The 21,589-nt window shown below is 55.8% G+C and overlaps 2 protein-coding genes and 1 long non-coding RNA gene across 16 annotated transcripts; 1 reads left to right on the top strand and 2 right to left on the bottom strand.

Annotated features, from left to right (window-relative positions):
* Positions 1–3,226: 3,226 nt before the first annotated feature.
* Positions 3,227–13,051, bottom strand: CHRD (chordin). Of its 9 annotated transcripts, none has more exons than XM_016942434.4 (23): positions 12,639–13,051; positions 12,309–12,412; positions 11,740–11,869; positions 11,479–11,607; positions 11,288–11,387; positions 11,083–11,170; positions 10,573–10,714; positions 10,328–10,468; positions 10,164–10,246; positions 9,939–10,086; positions 9,682–9,788; positions 9,458–9,577; positions 8,407–8,563; positions 7,861–8,081; positions 6,953–7,066; positions 6,357–6,620; positions 6,174–6,267; positions 6,005–6,061; positions 5,635–5,738; positions 5,079–5,181; positions 4,315–4,469; positions 4,061–4,163; positions 3,227–3,689 (listed from the first exon to the last, which is right to left on the bottom strand). In XM_016942434.4, exons 1-23 carry the CDS (start codon positions 12,784–12,786, stop codon positions 3,634–3,636), a joined length of 2,868 nt encoding a protein of 955 aa, XP_016797923.2. In that variant the 5' UTR covers positions 12,787–13,051; the 3' UTR covers positions 3,227–3,633. The 9 variants fall into 9 exon arrangements, 7 of the variants coding, with proteins under 7 accessions (XP_016797923.2, XP_016797924.2, XP_016797920.2 ...); XM_016942435.4 differs by having other exon boundaries at positions 3,227–3,686; XR_002943243.3 differs by having other exon boundaries at positions 3,227–3,686; positions 5,700–5,738; positions 10,164–10,468; positions 12,639–12,844.
* Positions 13,052–13,376: 325 nt separating this feature from the next.
* LOC134809625 (uncharacterized) lies at positions 13,377–13,696 on the bottom strand. The gene is made up of 2 exons (XR_010155884.1): positions 13,602–13,696; positions 13,377–13,487 (listed from the first exon to the last, which is right to left on the bottom strand). It is a non-coding gene; the product is annotated as an uncharacterized LOC134809625 (long non-coding RNA).
* An 888-nt stretch (positions 13,697–14,584) lies between these two features.
* Positions 14,585–20,708, top strand: THPO (thrombopoietin). Of its 6 annotated transcripts, none has more exons than XM_016942428.3 (7): positions 14,585–15,030; positions 16,677–16,834; positions 17,063–17,190; positions 17,477–17,563; positions 19,496–19,663; positions 19,900–19,980; positions 20,097–20,708. In XM_016942428.3, the coding sequence occupies exons 1-7, from the start codon at positions 14,675–14,677 to the stop codon at positions 20,478–20,480; spliced, it is 1,362 nt and encodes a 453-aa protein (XP_016797917.2). In that variant the 5' UTR covers positions 14,585–14,674; the 3' UTR covers positions 20,481–20,708. The 6 variants fall into 6 exon arrangements, with proteins under 6 accessions (XP_016797917.2, XP_016797918.2, XP_016797915.2 ...); XM_016942429.3 differs by having other exon boundaries at positions 19,912–19,980; positions 20,097–20,579; XM_063807389.1 differs by adding an exon at positions 16,243–16,313 and having other exon boundaries at positions 14,954–15,030; positions 19,900–20,708.
* The last annotated feature ends 881 nt before the right edge of the window (positions 20,709–21,589 follow it).

Genomic DNA, 21,589 nt, shown 5'->3' with positions numbered 1-21,589 from the left:
TGCCCAGGCTTGAGTGCAATGGCGCGATCTCAGCTCACTGCAACCTCCGCCTCCTGGGTTCAAGCGATTCTCCTGCCTCAGCCTCCCAAGTAGCTGGGATTATAGGCGCCTGCCACCACGCCTGGCTAATTTTTTGTATTTTTAGTAGAGACGGGGTTTCACCATGTTGGCCAGGCTCCAGGCTGGTCTAGAACTCCTCACCTCAGGTGATCCATCTGTCTCCGCCTCCCAAAGTGCTGGGATTACAGGCGTGAGCCACCATGCCCCGCCTACCTGCTAGTTTTAAGATGGAGTTGACTTTGTTTTTTTATTTTTATTTTTTTTGAGATAGAGTTTTGCTCTTGTTGCCCAGGCTGGAGTGCAATGGAGCGATCTCGGCTCACTGCAACCTCTGCCTCCCAGGTTCCAGCGATTCTCCTGCCTCAGCCTCCCGAGTAGCTGGGATTACAGGCACCCGCCACCACACCTGGCTGATTTTTTGTATTTTTAGTAGAGACGGGGTTTCATCATGTTGGCAGGCTGGTCTTGAACTCCTGACCTCAGGTGATCTGCCTGCCTCGGCCCTCCCACTCCCAGGAGGTCCCTGGAACCCCCATCTGTCCCTCTGCCCTGTGGCAATTTCACATATCCATGGCCAAGATTTGAAAACTATTGTTCTTAAGTCACTGCACAGACCCTGCTCTGGTGACATGGACAAAAGTGAACTGACAGCTGCCAGCAGTACCACCATGCCATAGCTCCAAACTGTTCGCTGTTCATCACCTACCTTAGCACAATCTGGATTTGGTATATTAAAAGTGGGCAGAGTATCACTAGGGAATGCCTAAGAGGTAGTCGCACAAGGAGAACTTGGCAAGTGGATTACTGCACATGTAGGAGTTTTCTCTTCAAAAAATGTTGTATCAAAGCCACCCCATTTCTTCAGCCAAGCAGGTATGTATTCCCTTCTGTCTGTTTTGCTGGAGAAGCTCAGTGGTCGAGTCAAACCCTCTGCAATGTAAAAGGCCTGACTGACCCCAGGGTGAGAGATCAAATTTTAAATACTACAGGTAACTGTTTTGAGACACAGAAATACTACACCCAGGAAAATGGTCCTCTGCTTGGATTTTGCTGCATTTTTGCAGGGTTTTTGGTTTGGTTTGGTTTGGTTTTTTGGAAAGGGAAAGGGCTCTCTGACCAATGTGCAGTTGCCTGAAGGGGAATGGATGGGGCATTGAATGGATGGGCATTGAATGGGCATTGAATGGATGGGAAAAATGAATGATGTTATTGAGGTCTCTGAACATCAGGGCTTCCAACAAGTCTGAAATGAAGTTCCTCACACACTGGACAGGGCTGGCCCTTCTGTTTCACCATACCACTTCCCTGGGGCTCAGGCAGGGCCTGGAGACTGGCCAGTTTTGGTTGGAACACAGGCTAGGATGGGAACGGTGTTTCAAGGGTTTTTGCCTAAAGAGGACAGGGCTCTGCCTGGACCCATCACCTGCTCATTGGTTCACTCAGCTGACGTGCACTGAGGCCTGCTCTGAATCCCTCCTGGTGCCTGTGGTTCCAGCTCTGTGGAGCCCACTGAGCCATCCTAGAGTGACTCACCTGCCTTTATCCTTCCCCTAGTCTTGTGAGCATCAGTAACAAACTCGGGTTAAATCCAAGGATCAAAATTTCCCTTTCCAACCCTTCTTCCCACCAAAGTTCCACACCAAGGAGGACAACACTGTCAGCACACCATTTCTGGGCCAAATCTCCATCATACCACAACTGGTGCCTCACTCCCACACTTAAACCCCGTGCTGAATACTGCTGCTTTTTCATCCCTATCTGGCCCTCACGATCCTCCTATTAACAGCCAGGGCTCTGGCCCAAGTGGTTATCCCCATCCTCATCATCCCTGAATCCTCAGTCCAGCCCCTCCTCTCCCCTAAGCATTCAGCAGGATATCAGTTGCCAAACGCAAGTGAAGCCCATGGCCACTCTCCTCCCTGCGATTCTCCCTGCCTTCATTCCAAACCAGCCCCACAAATCCCACCTCGGGGAGAGTGCCTTTTGCAGCAAATACATGCCAGGCCCTGAGCTTGTGTAATGCACGTGTTCTGATTGAATCTTGTGAGGGGGATATCATGTGTTTTATAAAAGGGAAACGGGGGTTTGTGAAAGTTAAATAACTCAGCTAGTTAACAGCAGAACTGGAACTCGATGCTTCAATGGGCTAAGACAATAACTTCTTAACCACATACAGCATGCCTAACACTCCATAAGCAAGCTATGATTTCCCTTTCCCCTGCCCTACCAGATCATAAAATCCCAGATTCATTTGACTCCACATTGTTTATATGAAAGATGGATCTGCAGCTACATACATTTGTTAGATTTCTGTTCTGATACCCTCATTTCCTAGAGCTTGTCAAAATGCCTGGGTCTTGATGGTAGGAATGAGGGAGGGGAGAGAGAAGAGGGTAACAGGGCAGGAGGGTCTTGTCTTATTCTCTACATGATTTTGTCTCAAGGTAAGCACAGCCAAAAGCTGGACCAGAGCTGACTCCAATCCACTCTGACCCCAGTTTGCCCCAGAACTGGTCCAGAACACGAGTTTCCAGGAAAAAAACAGGAAAGTGTTTGCCTCACTTTAGACAAAGAAGGTAGAGGCTGGGCTGGGTGTGGTGGCTCATGCCTGTAATCCCAACACTTTGGAAGGCCAAGGCAGGAGGATCACTTGAGGCCAGGAGTTCAAGACCAGCCTGGGCAACATAGCAAGACCCCATTGCTGTGAACGAAGGAGAAGGGAAGGGAAGGGAGAGGGAAGGGAGAGTGAAGGGAAGGGAAGGGGAAGGGAAGGGAAGGGGAGGGGAGGGGAGGGGAGGGGAGGGAAAGAAAGGGAAGGGAAGGGAAGGAGGGAGAGAGGGGCTGGTGACACCTTTGATTCTCTCTCTGGAGCAACTTCAAACATGAAGTCAGCAAACAGGCCAGCGATGTGGGAAACTAAACTTAAGTCAAAATCCTGCTTCTACTTCCCTAAATTCTTGAGTCTCTGGACCATCTCAAGAACCATCCCCAGCCCCTCTGCGGAACCCAGGCATGCCAGCCAACTGCCACGCTATCCTCTGCCTCTCCAGGTCTCTTTCAGCTCCCCAAGTGTCAGAGCTCCTCTCTCTCACCTCCCACTCTCTGCCCCTTCTCCACCAGGCCCCACTCAGGTTCCTGGCCACAAAGAGCCAACCTCATGCCCAAAGACTGAAAAAGAAATGTTTTAATAAATACAAAACTCTCCAATAATGACTCTGCTCAGCTCAGGGGCAGCAGGAGTGGAGTGTCGGGGGCCCTTGGTGCTGAGTGAAGATAAATTAAAAATCCCAACAAGCCAGTGACATTATGTACAGGAGGAAAGGGGTGGGGCTTCCAGGACAGAGGCCGAGGGTGGCAGGGCAGGACTTGGAGTGGCTGTGACCTCGGTCTGGCCCAGCTGCCTCTCCCCCTTGTGGAGCTGTGGTTCCCAGAGGTAGTGGGGGTGGGAGTAGAGGCAGGACAGAGGAGCAAAGGCACTGGGCTTCCCACAGGAGAATGCAAGAAGGTCCTCGATGCCACCCCTTCCCCAGCTCAGGCCCCATCCTCTTGGTCATGTGGCCCTCTGGCTGCTCCCTAAGAGCCTTCGGCTTCTTTCTCCAGCTCTGGATCAGTTCTGGTCTCTGGGGCTGCTGGAGACAGAAGGGAGGGAATGTTGGAGGAGGGGAGAGGGAGTGGAGAGGCACAGAGAGGCATGGAGGGCGGGGCAAAGCATCCCTGCCTTGGTCCCAGAAAGGCCAGTATTTTCTAAACAGGTCAGTGCACACAGCTGGGTGACCTTCATCTCGTTGCTTAATTTCTCTGAGCTTCAGCAATCTCATTTGTAAAGAAAAGGTCATAAATAACAATTCCACCAGGTTGCTGTGAGGGTGGATTGGAATGGCACTTGTGAGGCAGGCTGCACTGTTCCTGCACACAGTGAATGCTCCCTTCCCTGATCAGGAGTCCCACAGGCAGGTGAGCCCTCCACTCACAGCTGCTGACCCTGGACTCCCTCACTTACGCCGCCGGTGGGCCGTGCAGCGGGAACAGCATCGACTCTCCTTCCCCGAGCCGCAGGACAGTGGCAGTGAACAGTCATCCCGCTCACAGTGAGGCACCCCTGCCTGGTACAAGACAGAGCAGACACTGAGTGTCCCCCAGAGGCACTGGGACACAGTGACCTTCAGCTTCTTCAGGGACCTCCCTGGGAAGGTCTCCCTACTCCAGACCAGGCCCCCAGTACCCACCTCACACAAGCCTCTGCTCCCCACTTACCCCACATCGGCAGGTGATACAGCTCATCTCTCCAAAAGGGGGCACTGAGGGGTGCCAGCTCTGACTCTCTGGGAACCACTGCCCAGCAAAACGGCAGCCCCGGGGCCCATCAGCCTGCATGGGGTCCCCCAGCTGGGGGTGGGCCCCCGACCCCACTGTTGAGAGGGAAAGAGAAAGGATCAGCCCAGGAGGACCAACAAGGTTTTATGAGTATTCTCTTTGAATACCCAGCACGTTGCAGTTTCTGGCACTTAGTAGGTGATAAATTTGGATGGGTGGGTGGGCAGATGAATGGATGGATGAAGGGACGGATGGATGGATGGAAGGATGGATGGATGGATGGATGGATGGATGGATGGATGGATGGATGGAAGGATGGATGCATCAATGGGTGGATGGGTGGATGGATGGAGGGATGGATGGATGCATGGATGGATGCATCAAGGGGTGGGTGGATGGATGCATCAATGGGTGGATGGTTGTATGGGTGGATAGATAGATGAATGGATGGATGGATGGATGCATCAATGGGTGGATGGATGGATGGATGGATGGATGGATGGACAGATGGAGCAGGAACAAGAACCCATCATACCGTACTAGTATATCACATTCTTTCCACTGCATTTAGAGTCCTGGCTCCAGGCTAGGCACAGAGCAGTGCTCAGTATAATGCTCAATTAACTGAGCACCCTTCCCCTCACCCAGGACAAAGCCTGCCTCAACCCAAAGGTGAGGCCTCAGTGCTCAGCCACCTCTCTCACCTGGACACTGTTTGCAGCAGTCGGTGGGGTTGACACGCACAGGCTGGGCACAGGCCAGCCGGGGACACTGCACCTTCTCACAGTGCACCTCTCCAGTGCCCCCCTGTAGGGATCCATTGAGCAAGGAGTGTCAGGCAGGGGGCACATAAGCCTCCTGCCCACTCCCTCTCCTATTCCACACCTCAAATGCAGTCTCTCTGTGGCCTTTTACTCAGAGGCCCGGACTGGCTTTATAGACCTAAACTCAGCTCCTCATCGGAACCCTGCAAGGTAGGTGCCATCATATCTGCTTACAGGAGAGGAAAGTGAGGCTCAGGGACAGAAGGTGCCTAGGGTCACTGGCACTAGTTAGCTGGCAGAGCCAGAATCCACACCCAGGTCAGCCCTGTTCATTTTCCCACAGGAAGCCGACTCTCAGAGCGCAAGGGCCTTTTCTCATATCGTTTTGATTCTTGAGCCCTCCTCACCAAGGACGGGCCTTCCTCACCTGGCAGCCCCTCCCCATCTCTGCAGACCCCGCTGGGTTATGGCACCAGAGAAGATTGGGTGGCCATACCTTGCAGGTGCAGACAGCACACTTAATTAAGCCAAAGGGGGGCACAACGGGGTGCCACCGCGTACCCGCTGCCCGCCAGCTCCGGTCACCATCAAAATAGCAGCCTGGTGGGGAACAGGGCCCAGCGGCCATTAGTATGAGCTCATCAGCTGGGCCCACAACCAAGGCTTGAGCCTCAGGCCACCCCCACACGAGCCTAAGCCAAGGGCCCACCTGGGGGCCAGTAACACTAATGAGTCCTGTCAGGCATCGCTTGGAATCTGTGCCCCTCAGGCCACCCCCTATATACTCTCCCCTTCTTGTCCCCCTCCTGGTTCAACCTAATGGCTCCTCTGGGGCCTCCCACCCTGCACGCACCCTTCCAGCTCACCCTCTCCTGGGTCCCGGCTCCTTGGCAGCCCTGGCAAGTCTCTGACATCTTGTTTCTCTGTGGAGCCAAAGAAATGGTGAAAGCAGAGAGTGACCACCCTCATTCCCTCCCCAAAGGACCTGTCCGCACTGGGCCAACTCCTCCCTCCACTCCCCTGCGGGGAACTCACCAGGGCAAACAGGGCAGCACTGGTCGGGAGCCTGCACCGGGTGTGGGCAGCTGGGCGGTGGGCACACCACCGGGTCACAGATCACCGTTCGTCTCTGCAGAGAGGAGCAGAGGCATTGACGGGAGTGTCCAGGCCCCTTGCTCCAGATCCCAGGACCCAGTGTGCCCTTCCAAGACCTCCTACCTGGCAGGTGCAGAGTGAGCAGAGCGGGTCGTAGTTGGGCGCCCAGCGAGCCCCGTGGGGGCGCTGCTGCCCCTCGAAGAAGCATGTGTTGGGGTCTCGGGGCCGCCCAGGACCACCAGGTTTGGCGGGCGCTAGGGCCGGGAGACCACGCACCACAGGCGGTGCAGCAGCGGCTGTATCCGGAGCCCCCAGCGCCCGCACCCCCTCGGCCCCGGCCGCCTCCAGGCGCAGTCCGCCAACCTCACATTGGTTGGCTATGTGCACCTGGGAGGAGAGGCCAATTGAGGCAGCGCTGGGGCTCCCCCTCGCGTCTTTACCAGCAGCAGCTGGCCAGCCAGCAGGAGACACCTCGGCCCCCTGAGCGCTGCAGTGGCCCAGGAGGATGCCATTCGCTCCACAATCATCTCAGCTGCCAGGGATAGGGTGCTGGGCTGCCAGCCTCCTCATGTAGCTCATCCTCCCCACCAGCCGGGGGGGCGCTATGATACGACCACCCCCAGGACTCAGAGGCAGCAAGTGACTAGTGCAATGGCACACAGTGCCCCTCCAACTCTGCACCCTCCCCACTGCCCCCACTGCCCACACTCGCCACCTACCTGCCCTCGGAGCTCCCCTCTGGGGCTACCCTTGGTGGTGATCAGCAGGGAGGCCATGCCTTTTGCCAGGTGCCGCAGCAGCTCCGGCTCCAGGTCCTTCACCACACCCTGGGCCTGCACATAGACAGGACAATGGATAGGAATAAGGCACTTTAGGGCTGAGCCTACTGTCCCCAGTTCACAGATGAAGAAACTGAGAGCCAGGGAGGTTAAATAAAGTCTTCATGGTAGCAAAGCCCATTGGCAATAGTGTAGAGCTTGGAAGCCAGGTCTCTCTGACTCCAAGTCCATGAGAACTCACCCCACTTGAAGGGCTTAGTCCATCCCACCTACCCCCCTGAGGTCCAGGATATTACATACTATCCAAGACACCCCACCAAAAAAAGACTTAGAAAGGAGAATGAATAATAAAAAGCCAGTCAGAGTCATGCCCAGGTCTGTCTGACTCCCAAGCCCATGCCAGCTCTTTTTTTTTTTTTTTAGACGGATTTTTGCTCTTTCTGCCCAGGCTGGAGTGCAATGGCGCCATCTCGGCTCACTGCAACCTCCACCTCCCAGGTTCAAGCGATTCTCCTGCCTCAGCCTCTGGAGTAGCTGGGATTATAGGCATGTGCCACCACACCCAGCTAATTTTGTATTTTTAGTAGAGATGGGGTTTCTCCATGTTGGTCAGGCTAGTCTCGAGCTTCCTACCTCAGGTGATCCACCCACCTGGCCTCCCAAAGTGCTGGGATTACAGGCGTGAGCCACTGCACCCGGCCTACAAATCACTGTTTAATTTATTTTATTTATGCCAGCTCTTCTATACCAGGCTGCCTGCTCTCTGCTTTCCCCACCACAGGCCCACACAGCCCTTCAAGCTAAAAAACAGAAATGTTCCAAGCTGTCGCCTACCATCACATCCTTACCTCTGAGCCATAGAATCCCTTCAGCAGCCGCCGAGGCCCTGGCGTTCCAGGAGGCCCAAGGAGGTGGGCAGTGACAGTGCCTTGTTCTGAGCCACCAAGCCCAGCCAGCAGCACTTCATAGTGCAGGTGACAGTGGGTATCCAAGGAAAGCCAGGCGTGCCCTGCTGCTTGGCTCTTCACAGGGGGTAGCACCAGGGCTCCTGCTAGGGGCACGGGCAGCGCTGGGTCCAGACAGAGGAGAGATGACAGGTGAGAAGGTGGCCTAGGGCAAGCCCTCAAACCCAGCATTCCCTAGCTCCCCAGCACACATTCCACGAGCTGGAAGACACTGTCCATAGGTCCAGGGCCTGGAGAGCAGCAAGTTTTAGACCCTTGAACCTCAGCAACAGGAAGAGTCTGCCAGCAGGGCCACCCTATATGTCCCCACCTTCAGATGGCAACCGGAGCTTAGGCACAAAGAAAGACACACCAGGCTCCGGCTGTCTGCCACCATCCCTCAAATGTTCTAGGAAACCAAAGGGCAGACAGACCCCTAAGGACACTCACTGTCATGGCGGGCACTATGCCCACAGTAGGGCAGGGCAGCCACGTGCCCCCGAAGCTCTCCGTCTGGGAAGTCCTTGGTGCCCACGTTCAGGAAGAGCTCATTCTGCAGCAGCATATGAGCCCCTCGGGCACCCAGCCCAGGGCAGATACCCACGGCCTGGGGGCAGGGGAGGATAGGCCTTCTCAGCTCTCACACAAGTCCAAGGTTCTGAAGTCTTGGACCATTTTGTGCCCCCACTCCACCCACACACACTTCCACACACCAGAAACACAGGATAAGGACTTGCCAGGCCCAGTTTCAAGGTCCTCCCCTGCTGCTTCCTAGCTATGTAACAACCTTCAAGAGTAAATTAACTTCTCCAAGTCTTCACTTCCTCATCTCTAAAATGGATACTGTGAAAGCCAAAAACTATGTAAGGCCACCAATGCAGCACCTAGCACATGGAAAGGCCCTATAAGTAGCAACCATTGCCATTACATTTACTAATATGCGGCCTGTGGCACTGTTCTCCAGGTCCAATGCTCCCATTTGACTGTGAGCTTGCTAAGCACAGGGGCCACATCTGATTTGCTTTGTACTCTAGTCCCTAGTCTGGGGCTCACTAAAAATGTCAAATCATGCCGGGCATGGTGGCTCTCGCCTGTAATCCCAGCACTTTGGGAGGCCGAAGTGGGCGGACCATGAGGTCAAGAGATCAAGACCATCCTGGCCAACACGGTGAAACCCCGTCTCTACTAAAAATACAGAAATTAGCTGGGTGTGGTGGTGCATGCCTGTGGTCCCAGCTACTTGGGAGGCTGAGGCAGGAGAATCGCTTGAACCCAGGAGGCAGAGGTTGCAGTGAGCCAAGATCACACCACTGCACTCCAGCCTGGTGACAGAGCAAGACTCCATCTCAAAAAAAAAAAAAAAAAAAAGTCAAATGAATAAATGAATGAGTGGGAGAACCCATGAGTGAGTGGATGATAATGAACATCCCTGCTCATCCAACCTGGCTTCCCACAGCCCATGCATTGGGCCCTGGGGTCCAGCTCCACCTGGAGCCCTCACCGTGTGTCCTCCTGGCTGGAGTCCAGCCATGTGGCACAGGACAGTGCGCTGATCCCTCCGCTGAGGCTTGGTCTCCAGTGTCATGGCCACCACCTCACTGCTTGTCCCTACCACTTGCACCTGATGGGCAGGGATGGAGGAGGGCAAAGTGGAGAGGCAGTAAAGGCCTGGGGCCTGCTGCCCACGCCACCCCTCCCCCACCTTCTGCAGCCCCTGGCTCTTACCTGATAGATCAGGGAGCCATTTCCTAGCAGCGTGAGGCTGGCTGAGCCGGCAGCACCCGTCTGGACTGGGATCAGGGCATCAGCCCCACAAAGGACACTTTGCAGGACTACAGAGGGGCAAGACAGGTGAGGCTAGGTTTACCTCATGGCCGCTTACACCCCCAGTCCACAGGATCTCTCCCACACCCACCCTGGCACTTGTCTGTGTCTCTCAGTTGTGCATGCCCGGCGCACCAGGCCCCCCCACCCCGCCTCACCATCGCAGCTCTTCCTGGCAGCAATGTGTCCACTGATGCGCAGCCCTGGCCTGCCTGCCAACTCCAGGGCCATCTGCAGCTCCCCCAGCACCAGCCAGTCCATCTCCTGGACTGTCAGGTTGGGCAGCACCTCAGCAAAGCCTGGTTCCTGGGGACAGAGCAGGGTGTGATGGGCAATAGCAAGAGGCCAAGACAGGTGGCAGCAAGAGCCAGATCCCCACTCACCTGGGCTGAGACATTGGCCTGAAGTTCTCGCAGTAGCTGCCCCTGGTGTAGAATCTGGAGCCTCAAGGGAACCTGGGTTAGTCCTGCAAGGCCGCACATGTGGGCCTTTCTGAGACAGGTGCTCTCCCTAACCTTCTCACATGTTTTGCCCCCATCCCACTTACCCCCACTCCTGGGTTCCAGCAGCCCTCGGAAGAGCAGCAAAAAATGCAAGGAGTCCTCTGTGTCACTGAGAGTGAGCAGGGTGATGCCCCCTACGCCCTGCTGTGGGGGGCCTTCTAGAGTCAGGATGGCACTGAAGGTCTCTGGGGAAGGGACAATGATGAGAGCCCGTCAGAAACCCCCCCTCCCCTTTCCTGGGTGATAGAGAAGACTCAGAACTTCACGCCCGGGGCTCTTTGCTCCCTACCTGCAGCCAGGGCCCGGTGCCGGATGAGAGGCCCCCAGACCTCCCCTGAAGGGTGAGTGAGTGTCACAAGTGCCACATGCAGCTGTTCTGCCCTAAGGAGCCGCAGAGACAACCGAGGCACTGCCCGCCACACCCCACAGACCTGGAGCAGAGAGACAAGAAGGCCCTACGCTCAAACACTGTGCAGGCTAGGCCAATTAGGATGCCCAGGCAGGGCTTATGAAAAAGGAACATGGAAAGGAACCTCCAGGGTGCCCTAGGAAGCTTAAGAAAGAACACTGGAGCCAGATGCTTGGGTTCCAATCCTGGCTGCACCACTTACTAGCTGTGTGACCTTGAACAAATCACATTATCCTACTGAGCCTCAGTTCCCCCTTCTGTAAAATGGGCATCATAATGTCAGTGCCTTCCTCCCACTGGGCTGTGGTGAGGACCACGGGAGGCAATGCAGAGCATGCTCTCAGCACAGTGCCCAGACTGGACAAGTGCTCATAAATGGCATCATCTCACCAGGCCATCTTGGGTGGGGGCTGCAGGGTGCTCAAACAGGACACTGCCATTGGAGTCTGAGAAGCGGACCCTGGTAGGGCGGTCCAGCCTGGGAATGAGAGGTCGGGTGAGGCCGGACTGAGCCAAAAGCAGCCCCTCCCAGCTCTCCCAGTTTCCCTCCCGGGCCCCGGCAGCTGACCCCTCCTTGCTCCTTCCCGTTTCTCACCGCCTGTAGGAGATAGAGAAGCGGAGGCTAGAGCGCAGCAGCGAGACTCGGGCTCGTGCCACCGCCTGCGACCTCGGCCCTGTCAGCAGCGCCACGAAGTCTGGGACGGGAGGAAGATGGCCTGAGCACTGTCAAACGCCGCTTTGGTGGCCCAGCCTCAACCACAACCCCGCTGTTCGCCAGCCCCCTACCCGTGTGGCCGTCACCACGGGCCCGCTCCTCAGCGCCTGGCTCCCCGCGGTCGCTATAACTGCGATGCTCCGGGTCCCGCGGATACTCGAAGGACAGGCCGCTCGGCTGCCGCTCCGAACTGCTGCGCTCTGCGGGCGGGGCGGGTAAGAACACGGGCTTCAGCTGGCCATGGGAAGGGCCAGTCCGACGCCCCATCCAAGTGGCCCGGGACCTAGTATCGTGGCCCTGCCTCCCTCCCCGCAGGGCGGAGCAAGACTTACCCTGGGGGCAGGTCTGGCAGCAGTGTCCCGGCAGCTGGCGCGGCTGCCCACAGGCTGGGGTTGGGCACTCTGGTTTGATGTTCTTGCAGCTGACCCTGCCAGGGTCCCTGGTACGGCGACCCCACTGAGGCTGCTCCCGGAAAAGGCGGGAAACCCAAGTGAGTGCAAGATGCCAACTGATGAGACCCCCCCAGGCAAGGATGTCCCGCAGAGTCAGCCAGCTCTGCCACTTACAAGCTGCGTGACCCTAGACAAGCTACTTCATCTCTCTGGGCCTCAAGGTCCCTGTCTGGAAAATGGGGATAATAATACTCTCTATCTAGCAAGGCTGCCATGAGAGTTAGATGAGCAGGGAACGAAACGGAGTTGACACAGAGCCTCACACAGAGTGGGCGATCAGTAACAGCACCTAAGAATTGAAGGGGCTGATTCCCCTTCCTCCACCAGAAAAATATCCCCAACATCTGCCGACTGGGCTCCTTCTCAGCAGCTCCGAATCCACTCCGACGCCGGCGCGACCCGGCGCTCCCCACCCGCCAGGGCCCGGGCCGGCCGCGGGGTGCACTCACCGCCTCACAGGCGCACAGCACGCAGCGCATCACCCCGAAGGGCTCCCCTAGGTCCGGGTGCCACGTCTCGTCCAAGGCATAGACCTTCCCGCCGAAGGAGCAGCCTGCGGGGACGGGCTTGGCTGGAGGCCGCTGCCCAGCTCGCGCCGTGTGCCGCCCCGGGGGCTGCCCGCGGGTCCCGGGTCCCAGGCACCGCGCCCTTCTGCCCCCCGCCCACCCTCCGGGCCGCCCGCCGCGCCGAGCCACCTGCGCCCCGCGCCCCCTCCGGGCTGGCGCTGACTCGCCCCGAGCCCGACTCCCCGCCCGCGCCTCCCCCGGGCGCCCACCTACCTGCCGCTCCCCGAACGGGCAGCGGCTCCTTCTCAGAACGGATGGGCAGCACGGGGGGCTCGGGGCCGGCGCCGCGGGCCGGCCGGGAGCCGAGCAGCAGCAGCCCGAGGAGCAGCAGCGGGGCCGGCGGGGCCGGGAGGCTCGGCATGACGCGAACGGGACAGCTGGGGAGGCGGGAGGGAGGAGGGCGCGGGAGCGGGCGGAGGGAGGGAGGCGGGAGTGCGGAGGGCGGAGGGCCGGGCCGGGGGCGGTGCGGCGGGAGGGGGCCGGGGCCGGGGCCGGGGCCGGGGCAGTGCCGCGAGGGGCTCGTCGGGCGGCCGCAGAGTCGGCGCCGGGCCGGGCGGGGCGGGAGGAGCGGCCGGGAGGAGCGCGGGCGGGCGGGCGCTGACCCGGGCCGTACGCGGCTCTACTGCCCCGGGCGCCGGCTCCGGCCCGTTTTATGCCCCGCGCCCGACGCCCCGGCCGGGGGCCTCCTCCTCAGCAAACGGGGCGGCGGCGGCAGCTCGGCGAGGGGCCGGGCTGAGCCCGGGGGGTCCGACCCAGCAGCAGCGGCCCGGATCGCGGGTGGGGGAGGGGAGGGAGGGGCTGGGACCGGGCAGGGGAGGAGGGAGGGGCGGGAGGGGAAGGGGGAGCGGGGGAGGGGGAGGGGAGGGACCAGGGGGCGCGAAGAGGGGGAGGAGAGGCGGGCCCGGAGCCCCCCGCTGCTGGCGGCCACAGGGCCGCTGGACCAGGAGGTCGGTGTCCAGCCCAGGAAGGGAGCCTCAGGCTAGGGAGGGGCAGAGGCTAGGCCTGAGGCCTGGACCGCTCTGTGAGCGAGGACCCGGTTCCGCCCGAAGGATGAAGACTTGTCTTTAAAGATGACAACGTACAGGAAAGGCCCATCAGCCGATCTCCCCCTGCCTGGGCCCACAGCGCCCCCCAAACCCTCACCACCCTCTCTCACTGCCTAACCTGCCTCCCTACCTTCTCTCTGAGGTCGCTCCTCATTCTTGTGTTACCCAGGACAGGGACCTAGCCAGAAACCGGCAGCATTCCCCCTTCTGTGGAGTGACAGTATCTCCCTCTCATTGTAACTTATCCTCAGGCGCATTCGACAGTCCCCTCTTGCTTTCTCACCCCCTTCCTTCACCCAAGGGACCCTCTGCCTCTCCAGCCCACTCCCAGCCTCCTTTCTCTTGGTTCCCTGGTCATGCCTGCCTCCCTGTCTCCTGTCTCTCCCTCCCACACACACCCACTATCCTCCCAGCTATCCCAGCACCCTCCTTCCTAATCTTGGGAGACATCTCGTCTGGCTGGACGGGAAAATTCCAGGATCTAGGCCACACTTCTCAGCAGACATGCCCATCCTTGGGGAGGAGGAACAGGAGAGAGCCTGAGGAAGTTCTGGGGGACAGGGGGATGATGGGATCAAGGTCAGGCCAGGAAGCCCCTGAGGACAGAGACTGTGGGGAGACTGGGACTGGGAAGAAAGCAAAGGAGCTAGAGCCAGGGCCAAAGGAAAAGGGGGGCCAGCAGGGAGGTATTTGCGGGGGAGGTCCAGCAGCTGTCTTTCCTAAGACAGGGACACATGGGCCTGGTTATTCCTCTTGTCACATGTGGAACGGTAGGAGATGGAAGAGGGAGACAGAACAAGCAAAGGAGGGCCCTGGGCACAGAGGTCTGTGTGTGTAGCCATCCAAGCCACTGGACCCCAGCAGACGAGCACCTAAGCTCAGGCTTAACCCAGTGCACGTGTGCGCACATACATGTGCCCCGCACCTGACAGTCCACTCAACCCGTCCAAACCCTTTCCCCATAACACCAACCCATAACAGGAGATTTCTCTCATGTGGGCAATATCCATGTTCCCACTTCGAAAGGGGGAATGACAAGATAGGACTCCCTAGGGGATTACAGAAAGAAAAGCAGGAAAGCAAGCATCCTGTTGGATTTCAGCAGCAGGTGTGATGTCCAGGGAAAAGAAATTTGGATAGCCAGGGAGTGAAAACCCCACCAATCTTAAACAAGACCTCTGTGCTTCTTCCCCAGCAACACAAATGTCCTGCCAGATTCCTCCTGGAAAAAAACTTCTGCTGCTGTCCCCCTCCAGGTCCCAGGTTGCCCATGTCCAGGAAAAGATGGATGCCCCTATCCAAATCTTCTCCGTGGTGTGTGTGGGTGGAGGAGTGGACCCTGGTCCAGGCAGGGGCTCCAGGGAAGAGAAGGCGTCACTTCCGGGGGCCTTCACCAGTGTCTGGTGGCTCCCTTCTCTGATTGGGCAGAAGTGGCCCAGGCAGGCGTATGACCTGCTGCTGTGGAGGGGCTGTGCCCCACCGCCACATGTCTTCCTACCCATCTGCTCCCCAGAGGGCTGCCTGCTGTGCACTTGGGTCCTGGAGCCCTTCTCCACCCGGTGAGTGGCCAGCAGGGTGTGGGGTTATGTGAGGGTAGAAAGGACAGCAAAGAGAAATGGGCTCCCAGCTGGGGGAGGGGCAGGCAAACTGGAACCTACAGGCACTGACCTTTGTCGAGAAGAGTGTAGCCTTCCCAGAATGGGAGGAGCAGGGCAGAGCAGGGGTAGGGGGTGGGGTGCTGGTTTCTGAGGGACTGATCACTTACTTGGTGGAATACAGCACAGCCCTGGCTGGCCCTAAGGAAAGGGGACATGAGCCCAGGGAGAAAATAAGAGAGGGAGCTGCACTTAGGGCTTAGCAAACACAGTAGTAAGATGGACACAGCCCCAATCCCCATTCTTAGCTGGTCATTCCTCGTTAGCTTAAGGTTCTGAATCTGGCGCTGGGGAAGCTGGGCCAGGCAAGCCGGGGCGCAAGGAGAGGGTAATGGGAGGAGGGCCCGCTCATGTTGACAGACCTACAGGAAATCCCAATATTGAATCAGGTGCAAGCCTCTTTGCACAACTTGTGAAAGGAGGAGGAAGCCATGTGGGGGGTCCTGTGAAGGAACCGGAAGGGGTTCTGCCAAGGGGGCAGGGAGGCAGGTGTGAGCTATGAGACAGATATGTTAGTGGGCGCCTAAGACAAGGTAAGCCCCTAAGGTGGGCATCACCCAGCAGGTGCCCGTTCCTGGGCAGCTGGTCTCAGGAAGGAAGTCCCAGGACTGTTAGCCCATCTCTTGGCCTCAGATAATGGAGTATTTCAGGACTTGGAGTCCAAAGAAAAGCTCCAGAGGCTTTATGTGTGGGGGTAGATAGGGAAAGAATAGAGGTTAATTTCTCCCATACCGCCTTTTAATCCTGACCTCTAGTGGTCCCAGTTACAGCTTTGTGCAGTTCCCCTCCCCAGCCCCACTCCCCACCGCAGAAGTTACCCCTCAACATATTGCGCCTGTTTGCCAGTTCCTCACCCAGGCCCTGCATCCCATTTTCCACTCTCTTCTCCAGGCTGAAGCCACAATACTTTCCTTCTCTATCCCCATCCCAGATTTTCTCTGACCTAACAACCAAGGTTGCTCAGAATTTAAGGCTAATTAAGATATGTGTGTATACATATCATGTCCTGCTGCTCTCAGCAGGGGTAGGTGGCACCAAATCCATGTCCGATTCACTGAGGAGTCCTGACAAAAAGGAGACACCATATGCTTTCTTTCTTTCTTTTTTTTGAGACAGAGTTTCACTCTTATTGCCCAGGCTGGAGTGCAATGGCGCGATCTCGGCTCACCACAACCTCCGCCTCCCAGGTACAAGCGATTCTCCTGTCTCAGCCTCCCAAGTAGCTTGGATTACAGGCATGCACCACCATGCCCTGCTAGTTTTTTTGTATTTCGTAGAGCCGGGGTTTCACCATGTTAGTCAGGCTGGTGGCGAACTCCTGACCTCAGGTGATCCACCCGCCTTGGACTCCCAAAGTGCTGGGATTACAGGCATGAGCCACTGCACCCGGCACACCATATGCTTTCATCACAAGAAAATGTGAGAGAATTCAGGGCTTTGGCAGTTCCAGGCTGGTCAGCATCTCAAGCCCTCCCCAGCATCTGTTCACCCTGCCAGGCAGTCTCTTCCTAGAAACTTGGTTAAATGTTCACTCTTCTTGCTACTTTCAGGATAGATTCCTCATCCTTGGCCCGCCTTTGCCCCACCCTACTCTGCCCAGAAGTGCAAGAGCCCAAGCCGCCTCCATGGCCCCAGGAAGGATTCAGGGGAGAGGCCCCAAACAGGGAGCCACGCCAGCCAGACACCCCGGCCAGAATGGAGCTGACTGGTGAGAACACACTTGAGGGGCTAGGGCCATATGGAAACATGACAGAAGGGGAGAGAGAAACGAGACATGCTGCAGGGGGCAGGAAGCTGGGGGAACCCATTCTCCCAAAAATAAGGGGTCTGAGGGGTGGATTCCCTGGGTTTCGGGTCTGGGTCCTGAATGGGAATTCCTGGAATACCAGCTGACAATGATTTCCTCATCTTTCAACCTCACCTCTCCTCATCTAAGAATTGCTCCTCGTGGTCATGCTTCTCCTAACTGCAAGGCTAACGCTGTCCAGCCCGGCTCCTCCTGCTTGTGACCTCCGAGTCCTCAGTAAACTGCTTCGTGACTCCCATGTCCTTCACAGCAGACTGGTGAGAACTCCCAACATTATCCCCTTTATCCGCGTAACTGGTAAGACACCCATACTCCCAGGAAGACACCATCACTTCCTCTAACTCCTTGACCCAATGACTATTCTTCCCATATTGTCCCCACCTACTGATCACACTCTCTGACAAGGATTATTCTTCACAATACAGCCCTCATTTAAAAGCTCTCGTCTAGAGATAGTACTCATGGAGGACTAGCCTGCTTATTAGGCTACCATAGCTCTCTCTATTTCAGCTCCCTTCTCCCCCCACCAATCTTTTTCAACAGAGCCAGTGCCCAGAGGTTCACCCTTTGCCTACACCTGTCCTGCTGCCTGCTGTGGACTTTAGCTTGGGAGAATGGAAAACCCAGATGGTAAGAAAGCCATCCCTAACCTTGGCTTCCCTAAGTCCTGTCTTCAGTTTCCCACTGCTTCCCATGGATTCTCCAACATTCTTGAGCTTTTTAAAAATATCTCACCTTCAGCTTGGCCACCCTAACCCAATCTACATTCACCTATGATGATAGCCTGTGGATAAGATGATGCCTTGCAGGTCCAATATGTGAATAGATTTGAAGCTGAACGCCATGAAAAGCTGGAGAGAAATCGCTCATGGCCATGCCTTTGACCTATTCCTGTTCAGTCTTCTTAAATTGGCATGAAGAAGCAAGACTCATATGTCATCCACAGATGACACAAAGCTGGGAAGTACCACTAAAATAACAAAAGACTGAATCAAGATTCAAATCACTGAAAGACTGGGTCAAAAACAAGGTGAAACAACAGAGATATAAACTTCTACATGTGGCCCGGGGGCTCACGCCTGTAATCCCAGCACTTTGGGAGGCCGAGGCAGGCAGATCACCTGAGAGCAGGAGTTTGAGAGCAGCCTGGCCAACATGGCGAAACCCCGTCTCTACTAAGAATACAAAATTAGCCGGGCATGGTAGTGCACGCCTGTAATCCCAGCTACTCGGAAGGCTGAAGCAGGAGAATCCCTTGAACCCAGGAGGTGGAGGTTGTAGTGAGCTGAGATCATGCCAATGCACTCCAGCCTGGGTGACAAGAGCAAAACTCCATCTCAAAAAGAAAAAAAAATTCTACATGTGTAAATTAATGAGTAAAGTCCTATTCCAGCTTTCAGGCCACAATGCCCTGCTTCCATCATTTAAGCCTCTGGCCCTAGCACTTCCTATGAAAAGGATCTGAGAGAATTAAATTGCCCCCAAACTTACCATGTAACATTACTGAAGCTGCTATTCTTAAAGCTAGTAATTCTTGTCTGTTTGATGTTTAGCATCCCCATTGTGGACATGCTCGTACAGAACTCTATTCCGAGTGGACTACACTTAAATATACTGGCCTGAACACCGGACATCCCCCTGAAGACATATGCTAATTTATTAAGAGGGACCATATTAAACTAACATGTGTCTAGAAAGCAGCAGCCTGAACAGAAAGAGACTAGAAGCATGTTTTATGGGCAATAGTTTAAAAAACTAAAATCTATCCTCAAGAACCCTAGCGTCCCTTCTTCCTTCAGGACTGAGTCAGGGAAGAAGGGCAGTTCCTATGGGTCCCTTCTAGTCCTTTCTTTTCATCCTTATGATCATTATGATAGAGTCTCATATCTACATTTAGTTTATTTATTATTATTATTTGAGATGGAGTCTCACTCTATCCCCCAGGCTGGAGTGCAGTGGCATGATCTCAACTCACTGCAACCTCAGCCTCCTGGATTCAAGCGATTCTCCTGCCTCAGTCTCCCAAGTAGCTGGGATTACAGGTGCCCACCACCATGCCCAGCTAATTTTTGTATTTTTGGTAGAGATGGGGTTTCACCATGTTGGCCAGGCTGATCTTGAACTCCTGACCTCAGGTGATCCACCTGCCTCAGCCTCCCAAAGTGCTGGGATTACAGGCGTGAGCCACTGCACCCAGCCTTCATTCAGTTTAAAAATCAAATGATCCTAAGGTTTTGCAGCAGAAAGAGTAAATTTGCAGCACTAGAACCAAGAGGTAAAAGCTATAACAGGGCAGATTTCAGCAACGTAAGAAGAAAGGAGCTCTTCTCACTGAAACCAAGTGTAAGACCAGGCCGGACTAGAGGACACCGGAGTTTTTGAAGCAGAGGCTGATGACCAGCTGTCGGGAGACTGTGAAGGAATTCCTGCCCTGGGTGGGACCTTGGTCCTGTCCAGTTCTCAGCCTGTATGATTCACTCTGCTGGCTACTCCTAAGGCTCCCCACCCGCTTTTAGTGTGCCCTTTGAGGCAGTGCGCTTCTCTCTTCCATCTCTTTCTCAGGAGGAGACCAAGGCACAGGACATTCTGGGAGCAGTGACCCTTCTGCTGGAGGGAGTGATGGCAGCACGGGGACAACTGGGACCCACTTGCCTCTCATCCCTCCTGGGGCAGCTTTCTGGACAGGTCCGTCTCCTCCTTGGGGCCCTGCAGAGCCTCCTTGGAACCCAGGTAAGTCCCCAGTCAAGGGACCTGTAGAAACTGTTCTTTTCTGACTCAGTCCCCCTAGAAGACCTGAGGGAAGAAGGGCTCTTCCAGGGAGCTCAAGGGCAGAAGAGCTGATCTACTAAGAGTGCTCCCTGCCAGCCACAATGCCTGGGTACTGGCATCCTGTCTTTCCTACTTAGACAAGGGAGGCCTGAGATCTGGCCCTGGTGTTTGGCCTCAGGACCATCCTCTGCCCTCAGCTTCCTCCACAGGGCAGGACCACAGCTCACAAGGATCCCAATGCCATCTTCCTGAGCTTCCAACACCTGCTCCGAGGAAAGGTGCGTTTCCTGATGCTTGTAGGAGGGTCCACCCTCTGCGTCAGGCGGGCCCCACCCACCACAGCTGTCCCCAGCAGAACCTCTCTAGTCCTCACACTGAACGAGCTCCCAAACAGGACTTCTGGATTGTTGGAGACAAACTTCACTGCCTCAGCCAGAACTACTGGCTCTGGGCTTCTGAAGTGGCAGCAGGGATTCAGAGCCAAGATTCCTGGTCTGCTGAACCAAACCTCCAGGTCCCTGGACCAAATCCCCGGATACCTGAACAGGATACACGAACTCTTGAATGGAACTCGTGGACTCTTTCCTGGACCCTCACGCAGGACCCTAGGAGCCCCGGACATTTCCTCAGGAACATCAGACACAGGCTCCCTGCCACCCAACCTCCAGCCTGGATATTCTCCTTCCCCAACCCATCCTCCTACTGGACAGTATACGCTCTTCCCTCTTCCACCCACCTTGCCCACCCCTGTGGTCCAGCTCCACCCCCTGCTTCCTGACCCTTCTGCTCCAACGCCCACCCCTACCAGCCCTCTTCTAAACACATCCTACACCCACTCCCAGAATCTGTCTCAGGAAGGGTAAGGTTCTCAGACACTGCCGACATCAGCATTGTCTCATGTACAGCTCCCTTCCCTGCAGGGCGCCCCTGGGAGACAACTGGACAAGATTTCCTACTTTCTCCTGAAACCCAAAGCCCTGGTAAAAGGGATACACAGGACTGAAAAGGGAATCATTTTTCACTGTACATTATAAACCTTCAGAAGCTATTTTTTTAAGCTATCAGCAATACTCATCAGAGCAGCTAGCTCTTTGGTCTATTTTCTGCAGAAATTTGCAACTCACTGATTCTCTACATGCTCTTTTTCTGTGATAATTCTGCAAAGGCCTGGGCTGGCCTGGCAGTTGAACAGAGGGAGAGACTAACCTTGAGTCAGAAAACAGAGAAAGGGTAATTTCCTTTGCTTCAAATTCAAGGCCTTCCAACGCCCCCATCCCCTTTACTATCATTCTCAGTGGGACTCTGATCCCATATTCTTAACAGATCTTTACTCTTGAGAAATGAATAAGCTGTCTCTCAGAAACGCTGTCCCTATACAATAGACAAAACTGAGCCTGTATAAGGAATAAATGAGAGTGCCCAAAAGCTCCCTAAAAAGCAAGGGAAAGATGTTCTTCGAGGGTGGCAATAGATCCCCCTCACCCTGCCACCCCCAACAAAAAAGCTAACAGGAAGCCTTGGAGAGCCTCACACCCCAGGTAAGGCTGTGTAGACAGTTCAGTAAAGACAGGACCTGGATGTGACAGCTGAGCAAACAGCTAGAGCTTTGGCAGCTCAGCAGGAGGCTTTGCCAGGCATGGACGCCTGCCTCCCTCCTGTGGAGGTCAGGAGGAAGTGCAGGAAGTGGCATGAGTCAGGCTCCCTGAGCTCACACAGCAGGAGAACAAGTACAAGTCAAGTACAAGTTGAAGGCTCATTTCCCAGTTCCCGCAAATGCATCTAAAAAGCAGCTCTGTGTGACCACCATAAACTCTGCTAGGGAATCTCTAAAAAGGAGTCAGGCTTATGGGGCTTTGCAAATAAGTGCTGCCTTGGTGCTCAGGAAAA

This window comes from Pan troglodytes, chromosome 2 (genome assembly GCF_028858775.2).
Source record: "Pan troglodytes isolate AG18354 chromosome 2, NHGRI_mPanTro3-v2.0_pri, whole genome shotgun sequence".
NCBI classification, from domain to species: domain Eukaryota; kingdom Metazoa; phylum Chordata; class Mammalia; order Primates; family Hominidae; genus Pan; species Pan troglodytes.
The sequence above is the reverse complement of the archived record's forward strand: the minus strand, read 5'-3'. Positions and strand labels throughout refer to the sequence as shown.